The sequence below is a fragment of the Entelurus aequoreus genome, linkage group LG08 (genome assembly GCF_033978785.1).
Source record: "Entelurus aequoreus isolate RoL-2023_Sb linkage group LG08, RoL_Eaeq_v1.1, whole genome shotgun sequence".
Taxonomy (NCBI): Eukaryota; Metazoa; Chordata; class Actinopteri; order Syngnathiformes; family Syngnathidae; genus Entelurus; species Entelurus aequoreus.
The window spans coordinates 4,181,775-4,204,853 of NC_084738.1; the positions used below are offsets into that span (position 1 = coordinate 4,181,775).

The following is a 23,079-nucleotide window of genomic DNA, read 5'->3' on the forward strand; positions in this document are numbered from 1 at the left end:
GGGAGTTACGAGCATGCGCGGTAGCCCCGAAAAGTGTTGCATGTTGCCACGCTGTGAAAGTAAACGTCAAGAACTCAGCCAACACGCCTCGTCTGCATTATTTATAATTAGACAGACAACACATCTACAGTGTGGTTTTGTTTTGTTTACAAGGAAAGAAAAACAAAAGTTAAAAAAGGGAGATGTGTTGTATATATATGTATGTGCTGCGGTTGTTTTAAGAACGTTGCGACAGCTGCCGTAAAGGAGGTGCGTTGCTAGCCTGGTTGCTATGTTTCCGGTTGGTCGTAAAAGTGTTGGTCATGTGTTTTACCCTGCTCAAATCTCTCAGTAAAGTTATTCGATGGATTATAGCTTTTGTTTTGAACTTTATTACACCTTGGAGCGCTTTTTCCCGTCCATTGTTTTCCTGCTTACCCTATCTGCGCCTAATGACTGAGCTACGTGACGTCATTTCTTGTGATGTCACACGGAGCATTTCTGGTCGGGACGGGATTCGAATAAAGAATCAACTCTTTTCCTTTACTATAGTGGTCTCGATAACGGGTACCGGTTCTCACAAAGGGATTCGAGTCCGTGGACTCGGTTCTTTTCTTATCAAACAACCGGGAAAACCCGTTTTGAGTATCATCCCTATGCATAAGAGTCCGCTGACCCTCTTCCAGAGCTGGTTTTTTTCATTTTTTTTTTTTAAATGGTCTGAGTTTGGGAATCCTTTTTCCAGGAACGGGAAGCGATCCAGCCTCGCTGGCTGTGATGCGTCTGACATCAGGCAGACAGAATTCCCCGCACTCGCCCGGATCCCCCACTTCCACGAGGCATGTCGCAAACCAGCCAAATTTAACGAGGAGGGCGTGGGAGTCGCGGCAGATGTTTTTTTTGGACTCTGGAGCCACGCTCAGGAGGGACTTACCTCAAACAAAAGCCAGCTTCACTGATTAGGACGGACGGCCTCGTTATTATTCCAAACACCTGACTGCCGGCGCGGTCAGCGGGCACGACGGCCGTGAGATTATGGCAATGACTGTCACCCGGAGATTGATGCGGGTAAGCCCTGGCATGCCCCTGGAAATCAATAAGGTGTCATCACCGTGCAGCGTCTGCAGGATGGATGACTCCGCGGGATCCCAATTACGGTCCAGGCGGCGATGAACGCCGCGCCTCGACAAAAAAGGGTAAAATAATTGGGAACCAGGAAGGAGAGAGAAGCAACAACAAACGTGCCGGAGGACGACCATGCCGTTGGTGGAGCACATAATGGAGATCCTCCATGGCTTAATTATCCGCACACAGCAGAACCCGCTCAACAGGTTCAATTACAGAGAAGCATTACAAACAAAAACATCAGCGAGCGCACCAATGCCAAAGAAAAGTAAATAAATACACTTAAAGTTCGATATAACGCGGTCGTTGGGTTCCATAAAATCCCCATTGCGCATTATATATATATATATATTTCTTTTTTGTACCTTTTTTTCTCTAAATAACACAATAAAATGATCCCCATTTACAGTACAGGCCAAAAGTTTGGACACACCTTCTTATTTCAATGCGTTTTCTCTATTTTCATGACTATTTACATCAGGGGAGGGCAATTAATTTTTACCGGGGGCCGCATGAGCAACCCGAGCACTGCTGGAGGGCCACACCGACAATATTTCAGTTAAATTTTGCTCAAATTATTTTTGATATACCGTAAGATAAATAATAATAATAATTTCATTTAAAGGCCTACTGAAATGAATTTTTTAAATTCAAACCGGGATAGCAGGTCCATTCTATGTGTCATACTTGATCATTTCCCGATATTGCCATATTTTTGCTGAAAGGATTTAGTAGAGAACATCGACGATAAAGTTCGCAACTTTTGGTCGCTGATAAAAAAAAGCCTTGCCTGTACCGGAAGTAGCGTGACGTCACAGGTTGAAAGGCTCCTCACATTTCCCCATTGTTTACACCAGCAGCGAGAGAGATTTGGACCGAGAAAGCGACGATTACCCCATTAATTTGAGCCAGGATGAAAGATTTGTGGATGAGGAACGTGAAAGTGAAGGACTAGAGTGCAGTGCAGGACGTATCTTTTTTCGCTCTGACCGTAACTTAGGTACAAGCTGGCTCATTGGATTCCACACTTTCTCCTTTTTCTATTGTGGATCACGGATTTGTATTTTAAACCACCTGGGATACTATATCCTCTTGAAAATGAGAGTCGAGAACGCGAAATGGACATTCACAGTGACTTTTATCTCCACGACAATACATCGGCGGAGCACTTTAGCTACGGAGCCAACGTGATAGCATCGGGCTTAAATGCAGATAGAAACAAAAGAAATAAGCCCCTGACTGGAAAGATAGACAGCAGATCAACAATACTACTATCAGGAGACACTGAACCAAACACTGGACCTGTAAATACACGGTTAATGCTGTGCCGCCTGTCGAAGCCTAGCAATGCTGTTGCTAATGACGCCATTGAAGCTAACTTAGCAACGGGACCTCACAGAGCTATGCTAAAAACATTAGCTATCCACCTACGCCAGCCAGCCCTCATCTGCTCATCAACACCCGTGCTCACCTGCGTTTCAGCGATCGACGGCGCGACGAAGGACTTCACCCGATCATCAATGCGGTCGGCGGCTAGCGTCGGATAGCGCGTCTGCTATCCTCAAAGTCTTCCTGGTTGTGTTGCTGCAGCCAGCCGCTAATACACCGATCCCACCTACAGCTTTCTTCTTTGCAGTCTCCATTGTTCATTAAACAAATTGCAAAATATTCACCAACACAGATGTCCAGAATACTGTGGAATTTTGCGATGAAAACAGAGCTGTTTGTATTGTGATGCAATGTATCCGAATACTTCCGTTTCAACCATTGACGTCACGCGCAAACGTCATCATACATAGACGTTTTCAACCGGAAGTTCCCCGGGAAATTTAAAATTGCACTTTATAAGTTAACCCGGCCGTATTGGCATGTGTTGCAATGTTAAGATTTCATCATTGATATATAAACTCTCAGACTGCGTGGTCGGTAGTAGTGGCTTTCAGTAGGCCTTTAACCTAACTTAACTTTTTACAAAAGCAGATTGCTTTTAACAGTGTCTTACGCAACACTTCCTGATGTATAATACAATGCAAAAATGTCAATTTCTGTCACTTTATCCTGCATCCTCTTTAAAAGTCCAACATTTTTCCCCGTCAGATTTGGACAACCATCTGTTGTCACACCTACCATCTGTTGTCACACCTGCCAGCTTGTCCCATTTCAGTCCTAACATGTCCAAACACGCATTTACCTATGTGAACAAGTCATCATTACCTGTGGTTGTCTCTTTAATTGACTGCATGGCTGCCAGCTCCTCCGTGATTTGAAAGTCTGCAGTGATCCCACGTAAGAAGATGAGCAGCGGGGCGGTGTCACGTACATCAGAGCTCTCATCCAAAGCCAGCGGAAAAACAGTCAAAGTCGGCCGTTCTGTTCTTCAGCTGAAGCTCCAAGTTTCCAGCGATGGTCTCAACCCGCCTCGTTACAGTGCGTCGGGAGAGTGACACGTTCTGAAATGCGCCCCTCTTCTACGGGCATATCAGCGCAACAGAGTCCAATAAGCACTCCTTAGTAAACTCTCCGTCAGAAAACGCCTTACTTTTTCTGGCGATTTTGTGAGAAATGACGAAACTTGTCCTGACGGCTGCATCTCTGGAGGTGTGAAATTTGGCAAAAAGTCCTTGCCGTTTTACCATCAACGCATCAGCCTCCCTTGCGCTCTTCATCAGACAGATTCCGGTATTTTTCCTCGTGTTTCGTCGTGTAGTGGCGATTCAAATGATATTCTTTAAACACAGCAACCTGTGTACCACAAATTAAGCACACGGCTTTACCTTTAATTTCTGTAAAGAAATACTTGGCAGTCCATGTCTTGTTGAAAACACGCCATTCGTCATCAACTTTTCTCTTTTTAGCGTCTCGGGGATAACCGTGCACCACTTGTCGCTGTGCACCTTCGCTCACAGGTTACACACGGACATACGCCCATAAATAACACTTTTCAAAATAAAAGCAGCACAGTTGTATTGCACGCACGACATGGATGTTTGTTTCAATTTATTTTGTCATTTGCGATTGCCGCTGTTCACATTCACTCACAATCGCGCACGAGCCTAGTCCACACGGAAGTAATACAAATAACGCTTTTCAAAACAAAAGCAGCACCGTTGTATTGCACACTCGACATAGATACTTTTAAAAATGTATTTTGTAATTTCTGATTGGCCTCACGCGGGCCGGATACCTGGCCGTAGAATGCCCAGGTCTGATTTACATTGCAGATTGTCACTGAAGGCATCAAAACTGTGACACCTGTGAAGTGAAAACCATGTCAGGTGACTACCTCTTGAAGCTCATCCAGAGAATGCCAAGAGTGTGCAAAGCAGTAATCAGAGCAAAGGGTGGCTATTTTGAAGAAACTAGAATACAAAACAGTATCATCAGAGAGCGCACCAATGCCAAAGAAAAGTAAATAGATACAGTTAAAGTTCGATATAACGCGGTCGTTGAGTTCCATAAAATCCCCATCGCGCAATACAAAAATATATTTTTGTACCTTTTTTTCCTCTAAATAACATAATAAAATGATCCCGATTTACAGTACAGGCCAAAAGTTTGGACACACCTTCTCATTTAAAAAAATGATGCAGTTTTATATCTTTTAAACTTTATTTATCTAATAATGCAACAGACATTATATTTAGGGATGGCCGATATTGTCCAACTCTTTAATTACCGATACCGATATCAACCGATACCGATATCAACCGATATATACAGTCGTGGAATTAACACATCATTATGCCTAATTTGGACAACCGGGTATGGTGAAGATAAGGTACTTTTTTAAAAAATGAACCAAATAAAATAAGATAAATAAATTAAAAACATTTTCTTGAATAAAAAAGAAAGTAAAACAATATAAAAACAGTTACATAGAAACTAGTAATGAATGAAAATTTGTAAAATTAACTGTTAAAGGTTAGTATTATTAGTGGAGCAGCAGCACGCACAATCATGTGTGCTTACGGACTGTATCCCTTGCAGACTGTATTGATATATATTGATATATAATGTAGGAAGCAGAATATTAATAACACAAAGAAACAACCCTTTTGTGTGAATGAGTGTAAATGGGGGAGGGGTAAGTGTATCTTGTGTTTTTTATGTGGATTTAATTAAAAAAAATAATTTAAAAAAAACAAAAAACGATACTGATAATAAAAAACCGATACCGATAATTTTCGATATTACATTTTAACGCATTTATCGGCCGATAATATCGGCAGACCGATATTATCGGACATCTCTAATTATATTACCATACATTCTAAACATTTTTGGGGTAAAAACATACATAAATATCTACTTAGCCTTAAGATTTCAAAGCAAGTTAAATTGTACACTGTAAACATGACGATATATATATTTTTTAAAAACAGCTCGGTCTTCAGAATCCTACCGTAAGAAAAAAACTGTGGTACCATTTTTACATTTACAGTAATTCACTGAAAAGAGCAACCATATTTATCATGCAAAAAAAAAAACAAAAAAAAACTGGCAGCTCAATTACCAGAATTTTACAGCAAAATAGAATGTGACCATTTTACTGCAAATTTTATGGTAAAATTCTGCCATTTTTTTGGACCGCAAAATCCACATATTTGTATTTTCTTACAGCGTAGGTAAAATATACACTTACTAATCACAGTGTTTCCCACACATTCATTTATTTGTGGCGGCCCGCCACGAAAGAATTACGTCCGCCACAAAAAAATATATATATTTTTTTTGTCCTGTCCAGCTTCTCAGGCAAATCATATAGTTGATGTAGATGCCCATATAGGCTGTTCACATTTACTTTACAAAAGAGAAGTGTAGGATACTTCTCTTGTTGCCTTATTTGTATTTGACCACTACTGTTTTCTGTTTATTTGTTACTGACTGTGGCAGGACACCTCTGCCTCTGTTTCACTTTATGTTGCTGGTAAATAATATGCTTGTAGTAGTAGGCTCAAGTTAAATTATTTAGTATGCACTAATTAAAGGGGCAGAGCTTTAAGAGACATTTTAACTTTTATATTTTATAAGATATATTTTTTGTAAGAACCACAATTAATAAATATATTTCAGTGAATAACTTATTGTTCAAATCTGTATATAAATATGTACATAAAGTGTTGTAATTATATTGTAAAATGGATGGATGGATGGACGTTTAAAACAAAACTGTTATTATTAATTAGTAAGTATACATTTTTTTAGCCTTTTTAGAGAAAATCACATCATTGTAGTAAATTATGCAAATTACTCGATGGTAACCACGCCCATAGCCACGCCCCCACCGCCACAGGTATCTTGGCAGTTTATGGGAAACACTGAATCATATGCATAGGTGTAATCGTGTGACAATATCATGCGGCTATAAATAAATGCTTTAAAATGTAATATCGGAAATTATCGGTATCGGTTTCAAAAAGTAAAATTTATGACTTTTTAAATCGCCGCTGTACGGAATGGTACACGGAGGTAGGGAGAAGTACAGAGCGCCAATAAACCTTAAAAGGCACTGCCTTTGCGTGCCGGCCCGATCACATAATATCTACGGCTTTTCACACACACAAGTGAATGCAAGCATACTTGGTCAACAGCCATACAGGTCACACTGAGGGTGGACATGTAAACAACTTTAACAATGTTACAAATATGCGCCACACTGTGAACCCACACCAAACAAGAATGACAAACACATTTCGGGAGAACATCCGCACCGTAACACAACAGAACAAATACCCAGAACCCCTTGCAGCACTAACTCTTCTGGGACGCTACAATATACACCCCCCGCTACCCCCTACCCTCCCCCACCTAAACCCCGCCCACCTCAACCTCCTCATGCATGTCCCAAATTCCAAGTTTTGAGGCATGTTAAAAAAAAAAAAAAGCACTTTGTGACTTCAATAATAAATATGGCAGTGCCATGTTGGCATTTTTTTACATAACTTGAGTTGAGTTATTTTGGAAAACCTTGTTACATTGTTTAATGCATCCAGCGGGGCATCACAACAAAATTAGTAGGGATGTCCGATAATGGCTTTTTGCCGATATCTGATATTCCGATATTGTCCAACTCTTTAATTACAGATACCGATATCAATCAATACCGATATCAACCGATATATGCAGTCGTGGAATTAACACATTATTATGCCTAATTTGGACAACCAGGTATGGTGAAGATAAGGTACTTTTTAAAAAAAATTTGTAAAATAAGATAAATAAATTAAAAACATTTTCTTGAATAAAAAAGAAAGTACAACAATATAAAAACAGTTACATAGAAACTAATAATGAATGAAAATTAGTAAAATTAACTGTTAAAGGTTAGTACTATTAGTGGAGCAGCAGCACGCACAATCATGTGTGCTTACGGACTGTATCCCTTGCAGACTGTATTGATATATATTGATATATAATGTAGGAAGCAGAATATTAATAACAGAAAGAAACAACCCTTTTGTGTGAATGAGTGTAAATGGGGGAGGGAGGTTTTTTGGGTTGGTGCACTAATAGTAAGTGTATCTTGTGTTTTTTATGTTGATTTAATTTATTAAAAATTGTTTTTAAAAAAAAAAAAAAAAAAACGATACCGATAAAAAAACAAAACGATACCGATAATTTCCGATATTACATTTTAATGCATATATCGGCTGATAATATCGGCAGGCCGATATTATCGGACATCTCTAAAAATTAGGCATAATAATGTGTTAATTCCACGACTGTATATATCGGTATCGGTTGATATCGGAATCGGTAATTAAGAGTTGGACAATATCGGAATATCGGATACCGGCAAAAAAGCCATTATCGGACATCTCTAGTTACAAGTGCAGCCAAAAGTGCAACGTGGCCCTCAATGAAAACGAGTTTGACACCCCTGCTGTAGCTGTTTAACACGCAGCACCTGCAGTGAGCGAACTCGCCTAAAAGATGGCGCCATAGCACGAAAGAAACAACACGCCTTTTCAGTGTCTCTCTGTGAAAACCATTTGTTGAATACAAAAAACATTATGGCCGTTAAGCAGATAAAAATCCATAAATTACCTGCACCGTTTTATAAACCACAGTTGTCAAAGCGTAGGAAAAGAGTAGCGGCTTATAGTCCGTAAAATACAGTACATAAAAAGATCAATATTGACAGAAAATATCAGAATTGGACAGCAATGTGAGGTGAGAAGTGTTACATGCTGATTCCAGGTCGAGAGCAGAATGAACCCAGCACATTTTAATTGGAAAAGGAAAACATAAAAGGTTTAAGAGACGCTATAATGTCTGGAGCTAATTATTATGAATGTCAGAGCCGGCATAAAAACTGGCCTTTGTTGCCGCGGATCACCGGAGGGGAGATGCTTGAAGGCATCTGTTTGTAGGTGGCCGGCCTCGCCTTTTTATCTCCCGCAGGACGAGCTTGGGTGCGCTTCTTCTTCTTCTTCTTTAAGGGAGAGCTGCGGTGTCGGCGGTTGACTGCTCTGTATGATTTATACATGTTTGCACTTGGGGGTTTTATGCACTCACGGCTTTGAGGGTGGCGGCCTCACGGCGGATCATGCGACGCCTCCTCTGCTGTCAGCGAGCCTCGCAGCATTATTGGGACATGAAAAATGGTGCGGAGGACGCACAAAGGCGCGAGGGGGGCTGGTTCAAGAGTGCACTTGCTCTTGCTTTCAAGTGGAGAAAGTCGTCAAATCGCAGCGGTGAGCTTTTTTTTTATGGTGTGTGTATGTGTGTGGGGGTCACACGCAGGTCAGATGAGAGGATGCAGTTAAATGTTTGGACAGTATAAGCAGAAAAATATGAAATACACAGTGTTTCCCATAAACTGCCAAGTTACCTGTGGCGGTGGGGGCGTGGTCACCATGACATCATCGAGTAATTTGCATCATTTACTACAATGATATGATTTTCTCTAGGGATGTCCGATATTATCGGCCGATAAATGCGTTAAAATGTAATAGCGGAAATTATCGGTATCGTTTTTTTTATTATCTGTATCGTTTTTTTTGTGTTTTTTTTTTAATTAAATCAACATGAAAAACACAAGATACACTTACAATTAGTGCACCAACCCAAAAAACCTCCCTCCCCCTATTTCTTTCTGTTATCAATATTCTGGTTCCTACATTATATATCAATACAGTCTGCAAGGGATACAGTCCGTAAGCACACATGATTGTGCGTGCTGCTGCTCCACTAATAGTACTAACCTTTAACAGTTAATTTTACTCATTTTCATTCATTACTAGTTTCTATGTAACTGTTTTTATATTGTTTTACTTTATTTTTTATTCAAGAAAATGTTTCTAATTTAGTTATCTTATTTTATTATTATTTTTTTAAAAAGTACCTTATCTTCACCATACCTGGTTGTCCAAATTAGGCATAATAATGTGTTAATTACACGACTGCATATATCGGTTGATATCGGTATCGGTTGATATCGGTATCGGTTGATATCGGTATCGGTAATTAAAGAGTTGGACAATATCAGAATATCGGATATCGGCAAAAAGCCATTATCGGACATCCCTAATTTTCTCTAAAAAGGCTCAAAAAATTTATACTTACTAATTAATAATAACAGTTTTGTTTTAAACGTCCATCCATCCATCCATTTTACAATATAATTACAACACTTTATGTACATATTTATATACAGATTTGAACAATAAGTTATTCACTGAAATATATTTATTAATTGTGGTTCTTACAAAAAATATATCTTATAAAAATAAAAAACCTCAAATTAGGGATGTCCGATAATGGCTTTTTGCCGATATCCGATATTCCGATATTGTCCAACTCTTTAATTACCGATACCGATATCAACCGATACCGATATCAACCGATATATGCAGTCGTGGAATTAACACATTATTATGCCTAATTTGGACAACCAGATATGGTGAAGATAAGGTCCTTTTTAAAAAAAATTGTAAAATAAGATAAATAAATTAAAAACATTTTCTTGAATAAAAAAGAAAGTAAAACAATATAAAAACAGTTACATAGAAACTAGTAATGAATGAAAATGAGTAAAATTAACTGTTAAAGGTTAGTACTATTAGTGGAGCAGCAGCACGCACAATCATGTGTGCTTACGGACTGTATCCCTTGCAGACTGTATTGATATATATTGATATATAATGTAGGAAGCAGAATATTAATAACAGAAAGAAACAACCCTTTTGTGTGAATGAGTGTAAATGGGGGAGGGAGGTTTTTTGGGTTGGTGCACTAATTGTAAGTGTATCTTGTGTTTTTTATGTTGATTTAATAAAAAAAATTTTTTTAAAAACCCGATACCGATAATAAAAAAAATGATACTGATAATTTCCGATATTACATTTTAACGCATATATCGGCCGATAACATCGGCAGGCCGATATTATCGGACATCTCTACCTAAAAGCTCTGCCCCTTTAATTAGTGCATACTAAATAATTTAACTTTAGCCTACTACTACAACCATATTATTTACCAGCAACATAAAGCAAAACAGAGGCAGAGGTGTCCTGCCACAAATAAACAGAAAACAGTAGTGGTGGTAGATAGACTCAAAGCTTCATCAAACATCTGATCCACTGAACAAAGAGCTCCAAAAATCTTGATCCTACACTTCTCTTTTGTAAAGTAAATCTGAACAGCCGATATGAGCATCTACATCAACTATATGATTTGCCTGAGAAGCTGGACAGGTCAAAAAATAAATAAATAAATAAATAAATAAATAAATTAAAAATAAATCTATTTGTGGCGGCCTTAATTCTTTCGTGGCGTGCCGCCACAAATAAATGAATGTGTGGGAAACACTGATACAACATGGAGAAAGGCGCTACACTGCAAAAAGTCAGTGTTCAAAAACAAGAAAAAAATTTTACAAAAATGAGGGGTATTTTATTTGAATTAAGAAAAATTATCTGCCAATAGAACAAGAAAATTTGGCTTGTCAAGACTTTCCAAAACAAGTCAAATTAGCTAACGTCAATGAACCCAAAAATACCTTAAAATAAGTATATTCTCACTAATAACAAGTGCACTTTTCTTGGTAGGAAAAAAAAGAGATCTTTTTGCTCAATATGTGGACAAATATTCTTAAATGAAGTAAATGCTAGTGCCATTATCTTGACATAATGATATGCGCTCGGCATCATGATTTTTTTTTTCATGCTCGAAGTAAGAAATGATTACTTTATAAAAGTAGTTTTATACTTGTGAGTGTTGATGACACAGCTTTGCAACAGTTGATATTCTAGTTTCAAGCATGTTTTACTCAATATAGCTCATCACATCTCAGCAACAAGCTGTAATATCTTACTGAGATCATTTAGGACCAAAACCCTTAAAACAAGTAAAACACTCTAACATAAATCTGCTTAGTGAGAAGAATGATCTTATCAGACAGAAAACAAGCAAATATCACCCTTATTTGACATATTTCATCTTACTTGGATTTCAGTTTTTGCAGTGTAGAAGGCATGGCCTTGCAAGAACATTTCTTCTCAGAAGACTTTCTGCAAGATTCTGGACTTCCTCTGTGGGATTTGTATGGTCCCAAGTCACTCGGACCACCTCCATTCTGGTTCAGAACAGGGACAACGCTGCTGTCGCAAAGATGGACTCGTCACAAGGTCACACCTCATCTTTACAGTTACACAACTCAACATGTCCGAAAAGGAGTAGGTAGAAGGGATTCATGCGGCCCCATACCTGGGTGGATCTTGCCTGAGAGCAATGTAGGGGGCAATGCAGTATTATAATATACCCAGAGATTCTATATTTGCTCGATGGCACAAGACAGCGGATCAATTAAGAGAAAATCTGCTAGTGTTGGACAGGAAGTCATGTACAAAACCCAAAACCAGTGAAGTCGGCACGTTGTGTAAATGGTAAATAAAAACAGAATACAATGATTTGCAAATCCTTTTCAACTTATATTCAATTGAATAGACTGCAAAGACAAGATATTTAACGTTCGAACTGAGAAACGTTGTCATTTTTTGCAAATATTAGCTCATTTGGAATTTGATGCCTGCAACATGTTTCCAAAAAAGCTGGCACAAGTGGCAAAAAAGACTGAGAAAGTTGAGGAATGCTCATCAAAACACTTATTTGGAACATCCCACAGGTGAACAGGCTAATTGGGAACAGGTGGGTGCCATGATTGGGTATAAAAGCAGCTTCCATGAAATGCTCAGTCATTCGCAAACAAGGATGGGGGCGAGGGTCACCACTTTGTCAACAAATGCCTGAGCAAATTGTTTAAGAACAACATTTCTCAACCAGCTATTGCAAGGAATTTAGGGATTTCACCATCTATGGTCGGTAATATCCTCAAAAGGTTCAGAGAATCTGGAGAAATCACTGCACGTAAGCGGCATGCCCGTGACCTTCGATCCCTCAGCGCGGCACTGCATCACAAAGCGACATCAGTGTGTAAAGGATATCACCACATGGGCTCAGGAACACTTCAGAAAACCACTGTCAGTAACTACAGTTTGTCGCGACATCTGTAAGTGCAGGTTAAAACTCTACTATGCAAAGCGAAAGCCATTTATCAACAACACCCAGAAACGTCGCCGGCTTCGCAGGGCCCGAGCTCAACTAAGATGGACTGATGCAAAGTGTAAAAGTGTTCTGTGGTCTGACAAGTCCACATTTATGTGTTGTTGCATTTGAAACAATTGTATTGTTGATCAAAGGTAATTTGTCAGGTTTGTCACTGACAGTTCAGTTATGTTTTGGTTTTTCCTGTCTTTGTTTCCTGTCAGCGCTCTTATTTTGGTTATTTCCTGATTATCTCCCTGAGTGCTTTGTCCCCTCAGCTGTGGCTGATTGGCACCTGGCCACACCTGGTGTCAATCAGCCAGCTGCTATTTGAACCTGCCTTCCTCTCCAGTCAGTGCTGGATTATTGTCATTTCTACCTGTCGATGTCAGTGTAGCTGGATGCGGTAGCGGTAAGCTATATTCTGTAGCTGTTTGTAGCTTGCTGTCTTTTTGTTTCTCGTCTTCCAGTTCCTGTTTCCCTGGCATCCTGTTTCCTGTTCCTAGTTCCTGGTTTGTGTTTTTTCTTTATATTTTTGGACATGAAATAATGTTTTCCCGCTCAATGCCTATCGTCATCTCTGCATCTTGGGGTTTGTCACCAACACAACCTGACATAATTATCATTATTATTCATTATAAATAGTGCTATTTCTATTGCTATTTATTTGCCCTATTTGTAGTACAATAATATTCATCGTCATGTTTATGTTATTACTATGAACTAACTGGTTCTTTACTATCATGTTCCGTATAATATTTGTACATATATTTGCTGTTGTTGTTGTCGTCTCTCTGTCTTATCCCCCTCAATTTCCCCCTCTGTCTTCCTTTTTTTCTTCTCTCTACCTCCAGCTTAAATAATTCCATTTAATAAACACAAATAAGTCAACAAGAAAAGTATCCCACACTTCTCTTTAAAACGTAATCCTGTACAGCCGATATGAGCAACTACGTCAATAATATGATTTGCCTTAATAGCTGAACAAAACTTTTACAAGCGGCTGCAAGTTTTGTGTGATACTTTCATGTTTTTCTTTTTACTCACTTTCCTCCAAGGCGTCACAGCTAATTATGCTCATTTGAAAATTGATTAATTAGACGACAACCTCCCTCCCCCCGGCTAAACATATTACAGCGGGTGATTTTACTCCTTTGAGACCATTGAGCTGTGTGAGAAATTTCCAGCCGGTCTAATCAAATTTGGGGGTTTTAATAACACAGCAAACATTCGGTGTACCGTAATTTTCCCGACCATAGGGCGCACCGGATTATAAGGCGCACTGCCAATGAGAGGGTCTATTCAGGTCTATTTTCATACAAAAGGCGCTCTGGATTATAAGGCGTCATAGTTTTTTGGTTTTTTTCTAAATGTAAAACACTTCCTTGTGGTCTGCATCAGTGGTCCCCAACCACCGGTACCGGTCCGCGGCCCGGTACCGGTCCGCGGACCGATTGGTACCGGGCCGCGCAAGAAATTTAATTTAAAAAAAAAAAAAAAAAAAAAAAATTTAAATTTTTTTTAAAAAATTAAATCAACATAAAAACACAATATATACATTATATATCAATATAGATCAATACAGTCTGCAGGGATACAGTCCGTAAGCACACATGATTGTATTTCTTTATGGAAAAAAAATTAAAAAAAAAAAAATTATTATTATTATTTTTTTTTAATTAAATCAACATAAAAACACATTATATATCAATATAGATCAATACAGTCTGCAGGGATACAGTCCGTAAGCACACATGATTGTATTTCTTTATGGAAGAAAAAAAAAATATATATATATATATATATATATATTTTTTTTTTATTATTATTTTTTTTTTTTTAATTAAATCAACATAAAAACACATTATATATCAATATAGATCAATACAGTCTGCAGGGATACCGTCCATAAGCACATATGATTGTATTTCTTTATGAAAAAATAAATTTAAAAAGAGGTCAACATTGACAACAACATGACAAAATATTCTGTAACAATGTAAACATTTAAAACTTTTAACATTTAACAAAATTAAAAGTTGCTTATTTGCTTTTTAATGTGCAAATATAAAAGTAAACATCCAGTGCAAATCTTAATATTCTGCAATAGTATAAGCATTTCAAAAGTAAAAGTATTGCTTATTTTGCTTTTAATGTGCAAAAATAAAGATAAACATCCAATACAAAAAAGTGCAAAACCAAATATTCTGTAACAACAGTGTAAACATTTCAACAAAAGTAAAAGTATTGCTTATTTGCTAGAATGTGCAAAAATAAAGATAAACATCCAATACAAAAAAGTGCAAAACAAAATATTCTGTAACGACAGTGTAAACATTTCAACAAAAGTAAAAGTATTGCTTATTTTGCTTTAAAATGTGCAAAAATAAAGATAAACATCCAGCACAAAAAGAGCCAATCTAAATATTCTGGAGCACTGCAAACATTAAGTATTGCTTTTAAAATGTGCAAAATAAACATCCAATCCATCACAGTACACAATAACCAATTCTACTCATTCCAGTGAGTGACTAAAGGTTAGCATGTCTACATGCTCTGGGGTGAGGCTGGTTCTTTTCTTGTTTACAATATTCCCAGCAGCTGAAAATAGGCGCTCAGAAGGGGTCGATGTGGCCGGAACTGAGAGGTAAGACCGATGATGATGATGATAGTATGATTAAAGTGACAGTTAATTGTTCGTTTGTACATAGTATATGTAACTGTTAATGTTGTAAAAGGTATTTGCACAACTAATTAACGTTAGCGTTAAAGAGGAGCGCGTCTTTGTAAACACTGAACAGGCACGCCAAACGCGCCTCTCAGAGCGAAACGGTGCTTTAGTTTATAAATGTACAGCGCAGATACAAATGACACATTCTTGTTTTTGTGTAATGATGACAACGTATACTCACGCGGACGATTGACTAGTTGATGGTGATGGCAAGAACGCTGTCGGGTGTTTTCTTTTCAAATGTTGGTTCACAGCCGTTGTGCTGCTATGATAGGCCATTTCCGCTCGACACAGTGTGCATACAACATTATTAGGCCGCTTATTGAAATACTCCCACACTTTTGACCACTTTTGGCGTGCTTTTTTTCCCCTCGCATCGTCTGCTTTGCGCTCCGCCATGACGGTAGTGTGACGTAAATATGCGACGCGTCGACGCACACAAACGGCGTCGACATATTTACCTAACCGATGACGTCGACATAGTCGACGCGTCGTTTCCGCCTACTTTTACAGAGTGCACCCCAATATCTAAGTTACATTTAAACCAGTGTGGGTGGCACTGGGAGCAGGTGGGTAAAGTGTCTTGCCCAAGGACACAACGGTAGTGACTTGGATGGCGGAAGCGGGGATCGAACCTGGAACCCTCAAGTTGCTGGCATGGCCACTCCACCAACCGAGCTATACTGCCGTGTAATGTTCTATATTTTCAGTGGAACATATAACATTTTTGGTGTTGTTTACTTGAGTCATATTGCAGTCTACACGTATCTCTTACGTGTGACTGCCATCATATTGCAGTCTACAAGTATCTTCTATGTGTGACTGCCATCATAGTGCAGTTTACACGTGTCTTTTATGTGTGACTGCCATCATAGTGCAGTTTACATGTGGCTTTTATGTGTGACTGCCATTTTATTGCAGTCTACACGTATCTCTTATGTGTGACTGCCATCATAGTGCAGTTCACACGTATCTCTTATGTGTGACTGCCATCATATTGCAGTCTACACGTATCTTCTATGTGTGACTGCCATCATAGTGCAGTTTACACGTGTCTTTAATGTGTGACTGCCATCATAGTGCAGTCTACACGTATCTCTTATGTGTGACTGCCATCTTATTGCAGTCTACACGTATCTTCTATGTGTGACTGCCATCATAGTGCAGTTTACACGTGTCTTTTATGTGTGACTGCCATCATATTGCAGTCTACACGTATCTTCTATGTGTGACTGCCATCATAGTGCAGTTTACACGTGTCTTTTATGTGTGACTGCCATCATAGTGCAGTTTACATGTGGCTTTTATGTGTGACTGCCATTTTATTGCAGTCTACACGTATCTCTTATGTGTGACTGCCATCATATTGCAGTCTACACGTATCTTCTATGTGTGACTGCCATCATAGTGCAGTTTACACGTGTCTTTTATGTGTGACTGCCATCATAGTGCAGTTTACATGTGGCTTTTATGTGTGACTGCCATTTTATTGCAGTCTACACGTATCTCTTATGTGTGACTGCCATCATATTGCAGTCTACACGTATCTTCTATGTGTGACTGCCATCATAGTGCAGTTTACACGTGTCTTTTATGTGTGACTGCTATCATAGTGCAGTTTACACGTGTCTTTAATGTGTGACTGCCATCGTATTGCAGTCCACACGTATCTTTTACGTGTGACTGCCATCATAGTGCAGTTCACACGTGTCTCTTATGTGTGACTGCCATCTACTGGTCACACTTATCATTTCGCCATGTACCAAATAAAATAGCTTTGAGGTCGGTAAGCACAACCAAAATGATTCCGTACATTAGGTGCACCGGGTTATAAGGCGCAACTTATCGAGTTTTGAGGAAATGAAAGGATTTTAGGTGCGCCTTGCAGTCCGAAAAATTTGGTATTCTTCAGAAAAATAAAAGCACAGACAACACAGCAGGGGTGCATGTTTTGACAAGTGTTCACCCTTTAAGAGTAGAAGGGTTGTCTTCCACAAACACATGCAAAATGCTTACCCATTATTTGGCAAAGAGAGCTGGCACGGTGCCCGACGTGGGCGCCACCGCATGTATACTCATTGTGACTAACGAGCAGCCGGGGCGCTTCAAAACAATCAAAGGCAATCATTACTTTTCTGTTGTTGTCGTAACGAGGTAGGAAGGTAACATTCCAATTAATTAAACCTGTCCGTCTTTCTCACCCACACTTTGCACGCCCTCAGGGGGGGAATTGGAGCGATTACACAACAGGGGAGGCACACATCCTCCCGTTTCTTCGCCGTGAAAGTCACATTTTTTATGTATTCGGCTGTACACGCTGACTAATACTCTCCGAGGACGTGACAGAAAATCGGAGAATGTGCGCAATAAACAAGATAACCGCTGCGGGAAAGGCGGGGGGGGGGGGGGGGGGGGAATAGTGGAATGGCATAACTCGCGAGGTTATATTCAAAGAATTGACGTCCAATTTTTTTAAGAAAAGGCATAACTCAAACTTTAGCGTCCATCAATCTTCACCGGCTTCTATTAAAATTGGACGTGCGGGGCTCACAAAGGAGCTTTTTACGCCGTCGGGCTGCGTTCAATCAGTCCTTCAACAATAACGCGCGGCGAGCCCGATCATCGATCCTCGCTGCGCCATTAAATTTGAAGGAATATTGCGCAGGAAGTGGAAAATCAAAGGCTTGTAAACATCACTTCATCCAGCCAAGAGGAGCTAGCGGGTCATTAGCACATCTTAGCGACAAGAGGCTGAATACAGACCTGGTTGCCTAGTAACTGCCTGCGACACTGAAAGAAAACCCTACAAACTTTCTTATCCATTAGGTGTTTCTTGGTATTTTGAAGCCGACCGATCATTCATTCATGATAACGTCTTGAGTTCTGTCAAATGCATCTTGCAGGAGCTTAGCTTTTATTCATCACTCTACGCGTGTATTTCTTCATTTAACATTTATTGGTGAAGGACCGACTAGTTGATACGAGTACACTATATTGCCAAAAGTATTTGGCCACCTGCCTTGACTCACATATAGGGATGACAGTGTTTCCCACACATTCATTTATTTGTGGCGGCCCGCCACGAAAGAATTACGTCCGCCACAAATATATATATATATTTTTTTGTCCTGTCCAGCTTCTCAGGCAAATCATATAGTTCAGTGGTCCCCAACCTTTTTGTAGCTGCGGACCGGTCAACGCTTGAAAATTTGGGGAGGGGGGGTGTATTTAAAAAAAAAAAAATTTTTTTTTTTTTTTTTTTTTACATAAATAAATACAAACATGTGTGCTTACGGACTGTATCCCTGCAGGCTGTATTGATCTATATTGATATAGAATGTATATATTGTGTTTTTTATGTTGATTTCATTAAAAAAAAAAAAAAAAAAAAAAAATTTTTTTTTTTTTTTTTTTACATAAATAAATACAATCATGTGTGCTTACGGACTGTATCCCTGCAGGCTGTATTGATCTATATTGATATAGAATGTATATATTGTGTTTTTTATGTTGATTTCATTAAAAACAAAAAAAAACAAATTTTTTTTTTTTTTTTTTTAATTCTTTTGCGGCCCGGTACCAATCGGTCCGCGGACCGGTACCGGGCCGCGGCCCGGTGGTTGGGGACCACTGATATAGTTGATGTAGATGCCCATATAGGCTGTTCAGATTTACTTTACAAAAGAGAAGTGTAGGATACTTCTCTTGTTGCCTTATTTGTATTTGACCACTACTGTTTTCTGTTTATTTGTTACTGACTGTGGCAGGACACCTCTGCCTCTGTTTCACTTTATGTTGCTGGTAAATAATATGCTTGTAGTAGTAGGCTAAAGTTAAATGATTTAGTATGCACTAATTAAAGGGGCAGAGCTTTAAGAGACATTTTAGCTTTTATATTTTATAAGATATATTTTTTTGTAAGAACCACAATTAATAAATATATTTCAGTGAATAACTTATTGTTCAAATCTGTATATAAATATGTACATAAAGTGTTGTAATTATATTGTAAAATGGATGGATGGACGTTTAAAACAAAACTGTTATTATTAATTAGTAAGTATACATTTTTTGAGCCTTTTTAGAGAAAATCATAGCATTGTAGTAAATTATGCAAATTATTCGATGATGTCATGGTGACCACGCCCATAGCCACCCCCCCCACCGCCACAGGTATCTTGGCAGTTTATGGGAAACACTGGATGATGTTTGATAAGAAATTATCGAGTTCGAGCCTATTATCGAATCCTCTTATCGAACCGATTCCTTATCGATTCTCTTATCGAGTCCAGATAGGTTGTTGTACTATATGGAAAAGAATACACAATATTTGGTTTAACAAAAGCTCACTTTTATTGTATAAGAAACATTTTTATCTAATAAATAAATAAATATTGACTGTTACCCACCTAAAAAAATCAAATCAAATAAATAAACATTGACTGTTGTTACCCAAAGTATATTAAGTAGGATTTTTCATAAAAACAAATATATACAGTAACACAAAAACAAGCTGTCTCTGTGATCACTATAGGTGTATAAATAATAATATAGTGTTAAATAAAATCAGTCCCTTGCGCACAAAACTGAAAATAATACAGCTCTCCAAAAAGTGCACTTCTGCTGCTATTTGACATAACTGTTTGTTATGATGCTTTGACATTTTTGCACTTTATTTCTTTATTGAAAGAAAATTCTATGAAGAGAAAATTGTTTGCAAATGTGGTTACAATGCTAAAAAAAGAAAGGTTAAAGCTAAAAAAAGAAATACACTTTATTGAGTTAACATTATTTCTTTATAGGGTAGATAGCTAGGTAGATGTGATGTTATGTTATGGGCTAGGGAATATAACAACTACACTACCCAGCATGCAACGGGAGTGAAGTGTTGTTGCATGTCGTCACCCGGCAGCTAAGAATGAGGTTATTATGAGCACGCTGTGAAAGTAAACGTCAAGAACTCAGCCAACACGCCTCGTCTGCATTATTTATAATTAGACAGACAACACATATACAGTGTGAAAAACAAAAGTTCAAAAAGGGAGATATGTTGTATATATATGTATGTGCTGCGGTTGTTTTAAGAACGTTGCGCCAGCTGCCGTAAAGGAGGTGCGTTGCTAGCCTGGTTGCTATGTTTCCGGTTGGTGGTAAAAGTGTTGGTCATGTGTTTTACCCTGCTAAAATCTCTCAGTAAAGTTATTCATTGGATTATACCTTTTGTTTGGAACTTTATTACACCTTGGAGCGCTTTTTCCCGTCCATTGTTTTTCCTGCTTTCCCTATCTGCGCCTAATGACTGAGCTACGTGACGTCATTTCTTGTGATGTCACACGGGGCATATCTGGTCGGGACGGGATTCGTTCCCAGCGATTCGAATAAAGAAGCAACCTCTTTTTCTTTACTATAGTGGTCTCGATAACGGGTACCGGTTCTCACAAAGGGATTCGAGTCCGAGGACTCGGTTCTTTTATTATCGAACAACCGGGAAAACCGGTTTCGAGTATCATCCCTACTACTCACATATAAACTCAGTGGCACTAAGGGGCCAAGCCCAACTCCGTTCTACAAACCCCGTTTCCATATGAGTTGGGAAATTGTGTTAGATGTAAATATAAACGGAATACAATGATTTGCAAATCCTTTTCAACCCATATTCAATTGAATGTTCAATGATTATTTGCACAAAAAAAAAAGTTTATCAGTTTGAACATCAAATATGTTGTCTTTGTAGCATATTCAACTGAATATGGGTTGAAAATGATTTGCAAATCATTGTATTCCGTTTATATTTACATCTAACACAATTTCCCAACTCATATGGAAACGGGGTTTGTAATTCATCCCAAAGGTGTTCTATCAGGTTCAGGTCAGGACTCTGTGCAGGCCAGTCAAGTTCATCCACACCAGACTCTGTCATCCGTGTCTTTATGGACCTTGCTTTGTGCACTGGTGCACAGTCATGTCGGAAGAGGGAGGGGCCCCGCTCCAAACTGTTCCCACAAGGTTGGGAGCATGGAATTGTCCAAAAATGTTTTGGTATCCTGGAGCATTCAAAGTTCCTTTCACTAGAACTAAGGGGTCAAGCCCAACTCCTGAAAAACCAACCCCACACCATAATTCCTCCTCCACCAAATTTCACACTCGGCACACTGCAGTCCGAAATGTAGCGTTCTCCTGGCAACCTTTAAACCCAGACTGGTCCATCAGATTGCCAGATGGAAAAGCGTGATTCATCAGTCCAGATAAGGCGTCTCCACTGCTCTAGAGTCCAGTGGTGACGAGTTTTACACCACTGCCTCCGACGCTTTGCATTGGACTTGGTAATGTATGGCTTAGATGCAGCTGCCCGGCCATGGAAACCCATTTCGTACTGTATGTGGGCTAATTCAGTGATCCCCAACCTTTTTGTAGCTGCGGACCGGTCAACGCTTGAAAATTTGTCCCGCGGACCGGTGGGGGGTGGGGGGGTGTATTTAAAAAAAAAAAAAAAAAAAAAACATTTTTTTTTTTACATAAATAAATACAATCATGTGTGCTTACGGACTGACTCCCTGCAGACTGTATTGATCTATATTGACATATAATGTATATATTGTGTTTTTTATGTTAATTTCATTTAAAAAAATAAAAAATTAAAAAAATAAATTTTTTTAATTTATTTTTTTATTTCTTGTGCGGCCCGGTGGTTGGGGACCACTGGGCTAATTGGAAGGTCACATGAAGTTTGGAGCTCTGTAGCAACTGACTGTGCAGAAAGTCGGCGACCTCTTCGCACTCTGCAAAGACTTTGCAGCATCCGCTGACCTCTCTGTCAGTTTACGTGGCCTACCCCTTCGCGGCTGAGTTGCTGTTGTTCCCAAATTCTTCCATTTTCTTATAATAAAGCAGACAATTGACTTTGGAATATTTAAAAGTGAGGAAATTTCACGACTGAATTTGTTGCACAGGTGGCATCCTATGACAGTTCCACGCTGGAAATCACTGAGAGCGGCCCATTCTTTCACAAATGTTTGTAGAATCAGTCTCCATGCCTAAGTGCTGGATTTTATACACCTGTGACCGGGCCAAGTGATTAGGACACCTGATTCTCATCATTTGGATGGGTGGCCAAATACTTTTGGCAATATAGTGTATATCAGGGGTGTCAAACGTAAAGCCCGCGGGCCTTATCAGGTTTTATCCGGCCCGTGGGATAAGTTTACTAAGTATAAAAATGAGCCGAAATGTTTGAATCAAAGAAACTGCTGTTATAAATGTGTCCACTAGATGTCGCAATAGCAATTATTTGTATCTTTGTAGATTATGCTACATATGTAAAAAAAAAAAAATAAACCACACGATGTCGAGGAAAATGAGCAAACTACTTAAATAACTTCCTGCAATTTGGTGATTTTGATATTTTTTTGTCTAGATAGATTGAAAATCACAATGTGAAAAAAACACCAATGAGTTGACTGATGAACATTATCACATCATTTATTCAGAAATGATAAATAACGACGAATAAAAATAGAATAATATTAACTAGGGATGTCCGATAATGGCTTTTTGCCGATATCCGATATTCCGATATTGTCCAACTCTTTAATTACCGATACCGATATCAACCGATATATGCAGTCGTGGAATTAACACATTATTATGCCTAATTTGGACAACCAGGTATGGTGAAGGTAAGGTACTTTTTTAAAAAA

General features: G+C 38.8%; 1 protein-coding gene across 3 annotated transcripts in view; it reads right to left on the bottom strand.

Moving 5' to 3' along the window:
- Positions 1 to 23,079, bottom strand: part of LOC133655326 (disintegrin and metalloproteinase domain-containing protein 12-like) — a 221,493-nt gene that overhangs the window by 104,560 nt on the left and 93,854 nt on the right. Inside the window, exon 1 of one of the 3 annotated variants that reach the window (XM_062055354.1) lies at positions 11,553 to 11,645. The exons of the other annotated variants lie outside the window; for them this stretch is intronic. Within the exon in view, the coding sequence (XP_061911338.1) occupies positions 11,553 to 11,584 (32 nt within the window). The 5' untranslated portion in view covers positions 11,585 to 11,645. Of the gene's footprint in view, positions 1 to 11,552; positions 11,646 to 23,079 lie in introns of those variants that run through there. 3 annotated transcript variants of the gene reach the window in all.